Consider the following 13,865-nt stretch of genomic DNA (forward strand, 5'->3'; position numbering starts at 1 on the left):
GTTTGAAAGATAAAAAACACCTAGTGGCAACCCTATAATTTTGAAAATTTCGGCTGGTTGATTTTTTGTATACTTTTCAATGAGTTATGAGTACTGTAAAGCCAAACTTTTGAAAATATTTTAATAGGGTTGCCATTGAAGTCACAATTGCATACAAATTCCAAAAAAAAATCTAAAATCTTAAATGCTTTTCGTGGCCATTAGTAATAAAATAATATTTTTGGAATAAAATAATAAAAAATAAACAAATTCCTCTCATTTTAATTCACCTAATTATTGGAATGGCAAACATTTTATGAATCCCTATGCTAATAAACATTTTTGCCAAAAAACAAATCGCAGCTGCTGGTAAACACCCGCCGTACAATTGGCATTATGTTTTACTTTCATTGCGCTTAAACCAATTAGCGGCCACAAAAACAAATGCAGGGCAACGCATTTAAAATAACGGCAATAATAATAATAATAATAATGGCAAAATAACAAACACAACAACGCATAAAGCCCCGCCGACGACGACGACTTGACCTGCATACTGCCGTGTAGGAGCGCAACCGCATATTAAGCGGATTTTAACCACCCACAAAAACCGAAAAGCTAACAACCACAGCTGATTGCAATGCAGTTGGTATTTAGTGGAACGCCGTTATACCTTAAAATGGCTGTGCAGTAAATGGCGGAAAAAATGCAAATAAATGAAAAAAAACATTGCAAATGTTGAAATAAAAAATGGAAAATGAAAAAATAGAAAAAATTGGTGCTGCTAAACAACAGCTGCGACGAGAAAAAGTTGCAGCGAAAAAATTCCAAATTTTTTTTTGTAAAATTTTGTTGTTGAAGTAACAGCGTTTCTTGATTCTTGTTGCTGTCTTGATATGCAAAGAAAAAAAATAACACGCTGGTGGTGACTGTAGCGGAGCGCACACCCAGAGTTGCCATGTCGCGTCGCTTTGTCTTTCAACATTTATATGCAGGATTATTTCTGCGCTTAAAATGCATAGCCAAGAGCAGTAGCAACAATTTTTTGTAGAAAAAACATGCGCCTCAAACAACATTGCATGTGGAAACGCGCGCATGTAACCGTAGTTATGTATATATATATTTACATAAATATATATGCATTTTTATACATTTTTTTGTCTCAATTAACCGGTGCAAGTAACGGCTTTGCACGACAATAACTGTAGCTGACGCGCGCGTGAAACTAGGTTAGGCGCACATAAGCGGCGCGCTTTACTATATAATAAAGCAGTGGACATTTGCGATCGCGCTGGACGCGCGACAACACGCGTTGCTGCAATAGTTGGATATCTGGTCATGCATGCGACGTGCTAACGCCCACTTTGTGGACAAAAAATTGTAAAGTAAGCGCACAGGTCAAGTTATGGTCTATATTTTGGGTTTGCGCTAGTGCGGCGCTGAGCGCGCACACAAAGCATTAGGCGTTGGCAAACATTTGCAATATTTTTTTTGTGCATATTTTTTGCGCGCGCTCAGCACAATATTTGTCTGCGCTTTTAAGCGTGTTTACTTTGTGGTATTTTTGTTTTTTTGTGTTTAGTTACAGTTTTTTTTTGTTATTTGTAGCGCGTTCAACCGACCTGCGCTGTGCGCGCGGAATCGTGTGGGCGGCGCGCTCACAACGCGCGCTTTGATTGCGAATTTTTTACAAGAAATCAAAACAATTTTGCTTCATTTCATTGTAACGCGCTTTGACAGTTCGAACTAAGCAACGGCGCGCTTTCAAAGTTATCGACTTACATAAGCGCCACCAGCAGCGCGTTTCATTCATAACTGTCTGCCACAGCATCTACTGTATTTAGGCTGCTACATATTGTGGCAAAAAGAAAGTAACTGAAACGCGTTTGATAAATTTCACAGAAGCCGCGCGTAAGCAGTTACAAAAAAGCAGCAACTTTTTATTATGAACTGCAACACAGCTGCGCTGCACATTGGCATTGCAGTCTGCAGGGACAGTCGCGTATGCGATAGCAGTTCGAGCGCAAAATGTAGCGCAACTGTTACAATGCGTCGTTGCACGCGCACTGATATACTCAACTACATTGCTGCTCGCCGAATCTTTGGTTGGTAGCTTCTACTTTTATTGCAATTGTTGTTGTTGTTGTGTAAATGTGGCAGCATTTTTATATGGTCGCGCATACTGGGACGCTGCCATAAATGTGTGATAAATGTAGCTGAAATTTCAGTCAATGCTATCACTAACGGCAGCAAGTGCCATTTATTGCCGACAGGGAGAAATGACAGCGCCATTTTTGTTGCTTGTAGTTTTAGTGGCGTTGCAATGCGCTAGTGGGAAGTGGCGCCCATTTTTTGGCGAATCAATTGAAGTGTCCTTCATATTTGGTTTAATATACTACTACATTTATTTGTAGGTATGTTGGTGGCATGAAGTGGTGTGGTGCTTCAAAAAAATTTCGAAAATATTGCTTTTAGTTGTAAATCACTCTTTATGCAAAGTTTTCACCGTTAAATGGTCGCATATTGAGTTTAAAGGCGAAAATAGGAAATAAAATCAAATTTGAATTTCAAATATTAGAAAAATAAAAATATGAAAATTAAAAAAAAAATATTAGAAAAAATCGAAGGAAAATAAAAAAATTATAAAAGATAAAAAAAATTATAAAAAATAAAAAAAATTAAAAAAAAGGGAAATATGAAAAAAATTTAAGTACCAAAAAGAATTAATGAAGAGAGAGAGAGCACCCAAAAAAGACATAAAAAGCGACAAGCAAGGAGAAGAACGATTATTACCTCGTTCGTAAGACAGTCGCTTCTATATAATCGGAACCGATCCAGATTTGTAACCGACCAAAGGCCGTCAAATCGAGGACCTAAACTATTTGGGAAATATTTTAAACCGCTACAAAAACAACAACATTGAACTCTTTCTTATTTTAATAAAAATGTTATAGAATTTATTCGGCCTTAGCCCTTAAAGTCATTTCAACACTTAAAATATTCGGAGATGATCCAAAGGGCAGCTCAAACATGAATTGATGTACTGGTTTTTATCAAGAGACCTTAAAGAAGTTAAGCCCCAAACACTGAACATTTTAATCATAATTCTTTTTCATAGCGACATCCATCAGTTCGATCTACTATCAGCAAGCATTTTTAAAAGACTATAAGAATATCATAAGGAAAAATAACACAACCGAGGGGTATGAGACCTAATTTCGCACCAATGACCCCCGAAGGCCTTTAGCCACTTAATAGTCTCATCAACACAACTAAATTGGGGCACATGAGTAAATGAAATTGTACAGTTAATGCAAAAGTAACACAATAAACACCAACTACCAACTAAAGAGACGCTTTAAATTTCGATGTCACCACTTTAAAGCACGTCAGCCCGTATTAACGCTTCGCCCAGAATAGGCAATACCCAATTATACGCTTCCCTAGAGTCAATTTCTCTAAACCATGCGAGGTAAAATGCTTAATACGCACCTTTAGGGGAAGTGATGGTCGTGTGCACCTATCACATTATCACAAAATGCTAATGTCCTATCTAAATTGCCGCCACAGCGCAAATAAAAAGGTTAGGTTGGACGCATGTACATGAGATCTAAACCAGAACACAAGCCATCATGGCAATTAATAATGAGTGTGTTTATGTGAGCTCCTGTGTATGTGGTAACCGCAATGAACAGCGTTCCACGTAGCCACAGTAGCCAGTCGATGTGGTCTGGCCGCTGTGGCGTGGCGTGTTTGTGGCTCATTGACTTGCCACTCTTCGCCAAATCGCCGAAAACAGAGTCATTTGCTATCGAATGCGTGACGTCACACATACACACGCAGAGGCAGGTGGAATGTAGCAAATTTAAGTTGTCCGTAAGCAAATCCAAAGGACACAAACACATTAGCATCAAAAAATGTGACATGCGAGAGGGGTGGGGGGTTGCGGCGTGGCATGCTTGCGGTCATAGCGTGTGTTAGCCCGACAGTTTCCGGTAATGCGATAATTTTGTTGCTAACCATTTTTACATTTACATTTTCACCTTAACGGTACACCGAGGCAAATCTCTCTATTTCATACGCTCACTCCGAAATTGTTGCTGATAAATCGCAAAAAATAAGAGAAAAAGTGAAAAAAATAAAGTCGGTACTTATTATAATGCCAACACTAATCCGAGTGTGGTTGGGTACCAGCAATAGCTTAATACTTCAAAGCAATCTATAAACAGTTATTTGTTTGCTCGCATGTGTGCGGAACAATTTGGTGCCGTTTTATAGCGTTCCTTTGACCCTGAGTGCTCGACCGCAGCACACCATACCACACCACCAAGGCAACAACACAGTTGTACACGCTTGTGTCCATCACAACCACTTGATCGATGTGTCCTCATCGATTTGTTGTACTTCCATTGGCATTGCTGCTGCTACACGCTTTCGCCTCCTCGCACACTCAATATTCGCATCGTTAAGGACCTATTTATTTCTTTTTGTGCTGATGTAGCGACTTTCTCTGTTCCTATTTTTTATTGCAAATGTCTGTAGTTGTACAGTTCTACTGTGTTTCGGAAAGTGTTGTTATGCCGTGTATTTCACTTTTTCATTTCGGGCTCCGCAAGTGTACACACTTTTGTGCCACTTTCGACCATTCGTGTCAGCAAACAAATGAAAAATCGCCGAAAATTGTGTTGAACAACTTTTTTTCCGCTGGTGTTTTTGTGGTTGAGGTCATGGTGGCAGAACCATAAAAAATGGTGACTGTAGTTGCCAGATCTACTTTTTGGTGTTTTCGTGAAAATTTTAAGATTTATGGCAATGCGTTTTGGACTCGGCCATGGAAGATAAAGTCAAGTGAAGTAAAGTATAGCAGAAAACAGTTGTTTTTTGAAAGGAAATAAATAATATAGTTCGAAAAGGCTTAGGTTGAGCAAATATGATACAATATGTATAGATAAGAGTACAAAATGGAGATGTGTGGCATGAATTGGAAGTCAAATTACCAAAAAATAGTTTTTGAGTGGAAATGGTTGTTGGAATACCCTTTCTGGCAAACACTATCGAGGCCAATCATTGCTCCATATCCATATTTTATGGTCGAAATGTATCCCTTTATTGTGTAGATAGTAATGCCACCGTAGACTTTTAATCCAAACTATCTTATCGATTTCTATTGCAGTCACATGACGTCATTTAAGCGGTTATATCTAGGTTTATACGCATATTTATATCAGAACTAGCTTGGTTTAATATATCAATGGAGTATATAACTTTCTCTTAGAGTATTAATCAATCGACCCAGGTACTAAATAGACTTTATACTATGACAATTTCACTTCTAGGATCCAAAGGATAACAAAACTAACTACCGAAACTGTTCTTGAGATACAAGTAAATTGAATAAGAAATAGTAATGGTCTCAACCTCCATATCGGAACCCATTTGTGGCATTACCACAGTACCTGCCACAACAACAACTAAGGAACTAAAACCGGAGTCCAAAAATAATTTCACTCAGTTAAAAAATATTTTTTCATTATCCTCTGCAAACATGAAGCCTATTGTAGGCAAGAAGTGAATGGAACTAAAGCTCATAACTTCACAGCTCGCCTATAAATGAGAGGCAATTTTTCAAGCTTCCGAAAATGTAAATTCAGTTCCAAAAACCTCACAACGCAACAAGAGTCGATATCGGTATTGTTTTCGCGTTTCAAACGTATTTGCAACCGCGAACTTTCCGCAACTCTGGCCACATTGCGATTTAATCTTGACCACAAACCGCAAAAACACGCATTCGCTTACAAGTACTCAAAACTGTTATTGCCAACTATGGGCCGATTTTAGACACACAACAAGGCGACCAACGACCACTACTGTGATCCTTGAAAGAACAGAACATAACGGCAGTTGGTGTGGCATTGCGTATGCTCGAGCTGCACGAACAATAACAGCAAGTACGAGCACTTGTGAATACTCGTTCAGCGCGTACGAGTATGTAATGAACGAAAAACATAAGCAACAACAGCAATAACAACCACAATACATATTGACATAAAAACAATAACAAATCGTATAAATGCAACTCTAATACGCTACTAGTAGTAGTAGTACTTACATTCATTTCCCGGCAACGTGTGTCCCGTTAGACCTTGCATGCCGCCACCAACACCCACAACGCCACCGCCAACACCAACACCGACACCGACACCACTACCCGGATGATAGCTATAGCCATTTTGTGTTGCGTAGAGTGCACTCTTCTGGTCCTCCATGCCCAAGGCGAGATCCATCGAATGCTCGAGTGCTTTGTTATCGAGTCCACTTGCCGGATAATATGGCGGTGGTGGCTGACTTTGTTGCGCCGCCACGATGGATGGTCGCACCGAGTCCATTTCGTAATCCTTGGCGGCGGCACTCTTTTTCGATTGATTGCGTTTGCAGCGACAGAACATCAACAATAAACCGACAAATAATGCGAACACAATGCACGAGACGATTATGGCGATCAGTGTGGGGGTGGCCAGGGCGGAAGCCTTGGCTATGTATGTGCGGCCAACTGCAAAGAGAAATAAAAAAAATATGATGATGATTACGAATAAATAAATATAAAAACGAAATCCGCAATTTGTATAGAAGTGTGGAAGTTAAGTGGACTGCAAGTCGTGGGAAGGAGGCGCAGAATTCTGCAAATGAAACGTAGGTATCAGCACTCATTTGAAGGCGGCCACTCAAATGTCTAGAACCGTCTGTGTAAGTGTGCGATTAAATCGATGCCTTGATGTGTGGCGGCAACATATGGAATGCTGTCAGCGAACCCCAACAAGATGTAGAGTGCGTACGTTAGTACATATGTACTGAAATAGATTGTCCTGCAAGCATTGCAGACCCCACAGCACTGGCATGTGTCTGAGTGTAGGTGTAAAGTAGATTGATGTGCTGTTAATCGGACGCATTTGAAGGACAGCAGCAAGGAACTGCCAGTTCAGAGCGCGTATGGTCCAACAAATGACCATATCAACAACGAATTGAACAAATGTTCGAAGGCGTACGATTTTTAATTGGAAATTCCAAGATATCAAGAGACTTTTTAACAGTTAACAAGTGGTAGACATACATATGTCCGATAGCTGAGGAATGCAACAGAGGCGCCATTAAAGCACAGATATAACGGGAATTCCACAAAACACTTACACATCCAACTAAACAGCTGCTTTAAATGCTGCACTTCTTAGACATACGATAATTGTGTACTTACTCTCCGCATTTGTGTGCTTGCCACAGTGCTCCTGATTCGACCGCAGGCATAGTTTCACACGCACCGTCGGTTTATTATCATCCGCCAAAGCGAGTGTGTTCATGTCGATACCCTCATCGTCGTCATCATCACCATCACCACCACCGACACCATCATCGTGACCGCTAATGTGATTGTGTCCCAACGAACGTCCACCGCCGCTGCGATATGCCGGTATGTGGCGATCAATCACGGTCTCCTTGAATGTCGGTCCATTGCCGGAGAGCTGTAAATTCACCGTGTCGACAACTTCCCACTGCGCCATCGGTGTATCCATATTGACCATGGACTCGACGATGGCAACCAACGATAGACAGGTGGCGCCCACATTTATACCCAAAGTGTGTGTGTTTGGATCGTAGGTGACATGTAGTGGCGGTGGGATTTTACTGACTTTTGTGGTGGTCATAATCTCATTCGAGTACGGTGAGTTGCCTTTCGTGTTGAGCGCATTCACCTTGAACGCATAGCTTTGATGTTGATCCAGTGAGGTCACCTTGCAGGGATTATCATGTTGGCAATCGAATTCCAGCCAATCCGTGTTGCTTGTGGCTATGGTGGCACAGTCGGGTATCAATTGTTCTTCGCGTGGCATCGGTACACGTCGATAGCTGACAAAGAATTTCGTATTGCTTAGACCACCATCGAAACCAGGATCCCAGCTGAGCGTTACATAATTGGGACCCACATCAACGGCGCGTGTATTGGTTGGCTTCTCTGGTGGGCCCTTCTGTTGTAGGCGTATGGGTGCGCGTATGGTATCCAATGAGTTCACAACACGGCATGTGTATTCACCATAATCGGCATGTGTGAGTGAGTTGATGCGCAGCACTGAAGTGTAGATGTCATTGTTATCGGTGGTCGTGCTAATTTCATAATGCCCATCAGAGGACATAGTCAGCGGTGAGGGATTATTGCCGAATTGCCATTGAAATTCTGGTTTTGGATACGCTTGTACTTTGCACACCACCTCGGCGGTCTCACGTATATCGAAGGCGACCTTATTGTATTGATGCAAAACAATCGGTTCATGTTCGATGCGCAATTGCATGCTCGAGTTAGCCGAGTTCACTTCGTTCTCATAGAGACACGTGTATAGGCCACGATCGCCAGGCACTAACTGATTGCCATTTGGACGTGCTTTGCCGCGGAACTTCAGCATACTTTGCACAGTCACCATGCCGTTGGGACCCTGGTCGGGATTCGTCTTAACCTCATAGAGATTCAGTTCAGGTAAGATTTCTACACCGTCCTTCAACCAACGTATGCTGGGCGCTGGTTTACCTTTAGCGCTGCAAGTGACCGCATAATCAGTATCGGCTACACGTCTCGTCATGTGCTGTTGCAGTTTGGCAAGAAATTGTGGTGGCTGATGGATCTCCAAAACTATAGTGGCTATTTGTCCGTTACCCAATTCGTTGACGGCATGACAGTGGTATTTACCCTCATTACCGAGATGTGCCTTCGGTATCGAATATTGTGGTCCTTGTGCTAGGACTTTCTGTGTGCTCGAGTACTCGCCGTCCATGTCGCGGAACCAACGATATTGCGGCACTGGCCAACCAGGTGGATTTGCCGAACAGGTTAGCGTCACCCCATTACCGACATGCACAATCGGTTTATTCGGCGTAATGAAAGCCTGACCGGGACGATGACGTACCAAGAGCGCTACAGTCGAATTACCAACACGTTCACTACGTTCTTGTCCGTATGACTCGATTATATTCACAGCACGACAAATATAACTGCCCGCATGTTCGGCACGTACCGATGAAAGGGTGAGCACTTCGCCCGAGTAACGGAATTCGGGTGAGCCCTCCTTCAGCCATTCAATGGTAATCGGCGGCGGATTTGAGGTTACATTGCAACGGATATTAACTGTCTCGCCTTCCTCAGCCTCACGCGTTTTCGACTCAATAACGACCGTTGGCGGATATAAGATGTCCAATATGAGTACACTCTCACCCGATTTGCCAAGTCCATTATCTGCTGAGCATGTATATTTGCCAGCATCTTGCGTGCTAACACGTTGTATGCTATGCACTAGGGAGGAACTAATGAAGCGTCCATCGCGTGTCCAACGCACATTAGGCACTTTGGGCTTAGCATCGACATTACACTCCAATTTCGCAGTACGATCACGTTCCACACGAAGTGGATTTTCCGGACCAACATCGACGCGCGGGAAATCTGCAAACAGAAGAGAAAAATTATGGTCAAAAATATTAATAAACATGCATATATGCGATTTGCTTTGTATTTATATTTAGATAATAATCACAAAGTTGTAATTGAATTTTTTTTTACTAAGTGTCGGAATCCGAGCGCGTTGTGATTGTCTCGTTTTATGCACAAGACAAATTATCGCATTGCTTGAGCTTTTCGATTGCATCAACACACACGCGCTTGATTAATGCCGCCGCAGATTGCTGCTAAGGATTCGTCATAGATGATTAGACGAGAATTTTATGAAAAGACACGCAGCAGTCGCAATGAGAGCAGTGATTATGCACGAACTGTTTTGGTAGAAAACTTAATTAATACCGAGAAGCAGTAAAATCTCTGTTAATAAACAGAAATAAACCCCGTTAGAATTGCTAAGTAGACGTAGCGTTAATTGGACATTAAATAAATAACGAAGGGATTAATGAGTAGTGAGATAAGAAAGTGGAATAAAAGTAGGAATAATGAGACAGAAAATACTATATGGAAGAAGAAAAAATTAGAAATGAAGAGAGAATAAGAAAATCAATTTCTGGTTCCTACTAATGGGAGCTATACAGAACTTCAGGGCTCAGAACATCTCTTCGACTCCACCCATGGCAGTCTAGTCGACGTAACTGGAACGGACCAGGATTTTTATCTTTGGAAAGGAGGGTTTCTTTATAATTATTTGAAGAATGTTTTCTGTCGCTACAACAGCCACACAGCTATATCATATTGGAGAAGTAAGAGATAGAAAATCTGAGGGTTCTGAAGTAGGTATGGTAAGTAATCTAAGGTGCTCTGGTGAGAAATTTTTAGTGGAAAAAAATACGCGTTCCAGAACTCTATTTTGGTATGGTGTATATGATCTAGATCTAACTAATCCTTAAAGGCTTAAAGCTCGAAGAACCACCTTCAATTTAAAGTAAAAGAGAAAAGACATAGTTTAGACCACCTGGAAACCATTATATTTTGTACTTAAAGCCACTTCCTTTGTTTCACGCAATACTTCAGACAGTGGCCCCGCTTCTGCAGCCACTGCACCACACCCAAAGCACTTGCAACAAGCACCGTACAGTGTTGGATATTTGCTGCCACAGCGTAGTAATTAAAATGTCTCATTCGCCTGCTGACTGCCCGAAAGCAACTGTCAACAAGGTGTCGGCTTTACTTTTGCCTTTGCAACGCACAGCAGCAGGCAAACAGGCGGAGAAGCGCGACAGCTCGCTTGCAACAGGAGGCCGCATACGAACGGCAACAAGTGCTGTGCCCGAGAGGAAGCAAGCGCTACTACTTTCGAAACACACACATACAGGTTTTTAGTGGCAGCAGGGGAGTTTATGGTGGCCGAAGCATTGTTGCAGCCACCTTTATTAGTAGTGAGAGAGAATGGTGAAAATGGCTGGCGTATATTTCTTAATGACACTAATAAAGTCGCGAGCAATCGAAAGCTAGAAAGCAAAGTAGTGTGGCATAAAAATGAAGTGCAGGAGTGGCAGAAAAAAAGTTCAGCTCAGAACTGTCGATTTAAAATGGGAGCTCAGTGCATAGCGTATAAAAATTCCAAAGCGTTAGAAACAAAGCATAAAAATAGCAACAAAGTGTGCGATTTGCAACAACTTGAGACCAACCAACCAACTACTAAATGCTGGATTGCTAAGAAGGCGCAGAAGTAATGCGAATATTACGCGATTGTCGGCGTCGCGTTTAACGGCACTACTTGTTGCCGTCGCTGTTGGCGTTGTTGCAACGCAAAGAATTCACCTTTTATGTGAAGTCGGTGCGTGTGTGTGTGTGTGTGTGCATAAACTGCGCTCAGGTGGTTAGCGGTGAAAGGCAACTAGGGGCAACAGTGAAAAGAAAGTTGCATGCTTGAGAACTAATTGCAAAAATGCTTGCCTGCAGTCCTCTACTCCATTCTCTTGCCTTTCTTCGCAATCATTAATAATGCGCTGCCGTGCGGTGCGATTTTATTTAATTATATTTTATAATCATTAACTTTTTTATTGCCCATTTTCTAGATTAACGCAAAATTTTGTTGAGATTAATGAATTAGCAAGAAAATTATTTTTGAAATGATATCTAAGAACAAGTATTGATATGTTCGAGAAATAAGCTTTTGGTTGATTGGATTGGTTCAAAAGTGGTTGTGGTAAGATTGATATTGTAGAAAACAGAAGATCATTAGGCATTGAATTAATGTTATATATTATATTATAGATATCAAAGGCTCGGTATGCAGAGATTGATACTATTTTTTAGTAGAGAACGACGAGAGTCCCCTATAACAGTAAAATATTAAGGCCCTAGCAGAGCCAACCTATAAACACAGATCTCATATAATTTTACTAACGATGAAAATGCATTACCATAACCTAAAAGGAGTTTCTTAGACTTGGATATTACCAGAATTGTCTTCTATTACTAAATCAGTTCAGTGGAGTCTCTCAGGACCAACCCGGAGTTGTGCCGTCTTCTTTGCAACGTTGTTTGACATTTGACCTAGCTTCTTCTCTAATTTTATTGTGGGTTTAGGCTTAATGTTATTCATAAATTGACGAAACATACTAGTTTTGAATCATTATCTGGGATGAGATGTCTGGGATGATTTGATTGGTAATATGGTCTATTTTCTCTCAACAATATAATTGGTCCAATAAATTTGTTATACGATCGGATTTAACCCAAATTTTTCAACCGATATCCTTTGAAGATCTGATTGGAAAGGTGGCACTAAATAATCGTGATTTGTATTATTTTGTATAAAAATCAATAATAGTAATATTTCGAATCGTTTTATCTCTTTAGAGGATCGATCTCACCAAGTCTCAGTTGATAATGACAAGTAAAACAATAAAACATGTTAAAGAAATTTAAAGGATTTAAAATAGAGAAGAAACTGAATAGAAAAAAAAAAACACTTTTACAAAAGGGTACTGAATTCGAAAAAGAAAAGTACAATAATCAGCACCGCGCATTCGTTCTAGAGTTACAACTAACGAATATGCTGCGGTTCTGACGAAACAATGAGCAGTTACACAGCTGCAAAACGAGTTCGCCATATGTGTATGTCTTTTCTAAGAAATACCAAGTTAAGCTCACTAAATGTTGATACATGGCAAGTCAACACTGGCCGCAACGCATCTATTACATGAAGAGAAGAACTGAAGAAAGCGGATGAAAGCAAGCCAAACAAATAAACATGTGTGCACACGAACAGCATACACCAAGAACCATGAAACAAGTTTCAGGAAACAAAACAAGTTGGCGGAATAATGGTGCTCCAGCAGAAAAAAATAAACGCTAGTGGTAGAATAATACGCGTACGGGTCAATAACATTAACACAGGAACATACTTCAAAGCATGTTGAGGCGTTGGACGTGTGCATCGCGAAGCGTACGTAAGAACGCGTGTAAATACGAGAATGTGGAAGAAAATACGACGCTGTCCTCAGACCACTGAAGACGATTTATGTATGTGACTTTGGCTTTTTAAGGCGAGGATATGTGCCTGCTTACATATATATAACAACAATATGGGCTTGTAAGCCTTTTTTAAGATGAACATAAGCCACAAAGCCAGGGTTGTATATAATAAAGGATGTTTAGTTAGCAATGATAGCAATTTTTTTTATTATTTTTAGAGGAACATAGCAGGAACAGCAGAAGTGGTCAAAATCTTACATAATGCCATCACATCCTCAAAATACCGTTAGAATGCATACGAAATCTCATGTTGCTTCCTAATTTTTTTCTCACACACACATCTAATCCTACTTTAAGTAAGCCAGCATTGAAGAAACCAAAAACAGCAGACGCGTCTAATTTGAATAGATGAATGCTTAACATAAGTTAGGTGATGAGGCGGTAGCATCAACCATTTTCTGCAATAGGTTGAGGTCAGCGAAAATGCATTAAAAACTAGATTGCTCAGAGTGCTTCATATATCAATGCCTACAAGGGTCTACTTGGACCATCATTAATTGTCAGCTTAGTTGAGAGATCTTAACGAGAAACAGTGCTGCAGCAGTATGCCACACACACACACACGCTGTGGTAACATATTTGCGTTGGGTTGGCATGCGTTTCATGTGACTGTCAAAATGTGTTTACATTGCCTTTCGCCTTACTGCCGATGCTGAAACGTTGCTGAATTGCGCATTTCAACTGCTAGCAGCATTCAATTTGATGGCGTTTCAAACATGTTATGTGTGTCGTTTTGCATGTATTTATGTATGTATGTGTGTATGCGGTAGCAACACGCAATGGCAGCGCCACAATTAATTTCCTGTTTCAACACAAATGATACCACATCAAGTTTTGGCGTAAAGGCACTGAAGTGCGTATGCGGTTAAGTTTGGCGAAATTTTAGTTGTTGTTGCTATTGCAAGCA

General features: G+C 40.8%; 1 protein-coding gene across 2 annotated transcripts in view; it reads right to left on the reverse strand.

Moving 5' to 3' along the window:
• LOC105218392 (uncharacterized) overlaps positions 1-13,865 on the reverse strand; it is a 218,049-nt gene that overhangs the window by 30,124 nt on the left and 174,060 nt on the right. For both annotated transcript variants that reach the window (XM_054228323.1, XM_054228322.1), the window contains exons 6-7: positions 7,229-9,457; positions 6,089-6,529 (exon numbers count right to left, since the gene is read on the reverse strand). In XM_054228323.1, the coding sequence (XP_054084298.1) occupies positions 6,089-6,529; positions 7,229-9,457 (2,670 nt within the window). The remainder of the gene's footprint in view (positions 1-6,088; positions 6,530-7,228; positions 9,458-13,865) is intronic.

The sequence above is a fragment of the Zeugodacus cucurbitae genome, chromosome 3 (assembly GCF_028554725.1).
Source record: "Zeugodacus cucurbitae isolate PBARC_wt_2022May chromosome 3, idZeuCucr1.2, whole genome shotgun sequence".
Classification (NCBI taxonomy): Eukaryota; Metazoa; Arthropoda; class Insecta; order Diptera; family Tephritidae; genus Zeugodacus; species Zeugodacus cucurbitae.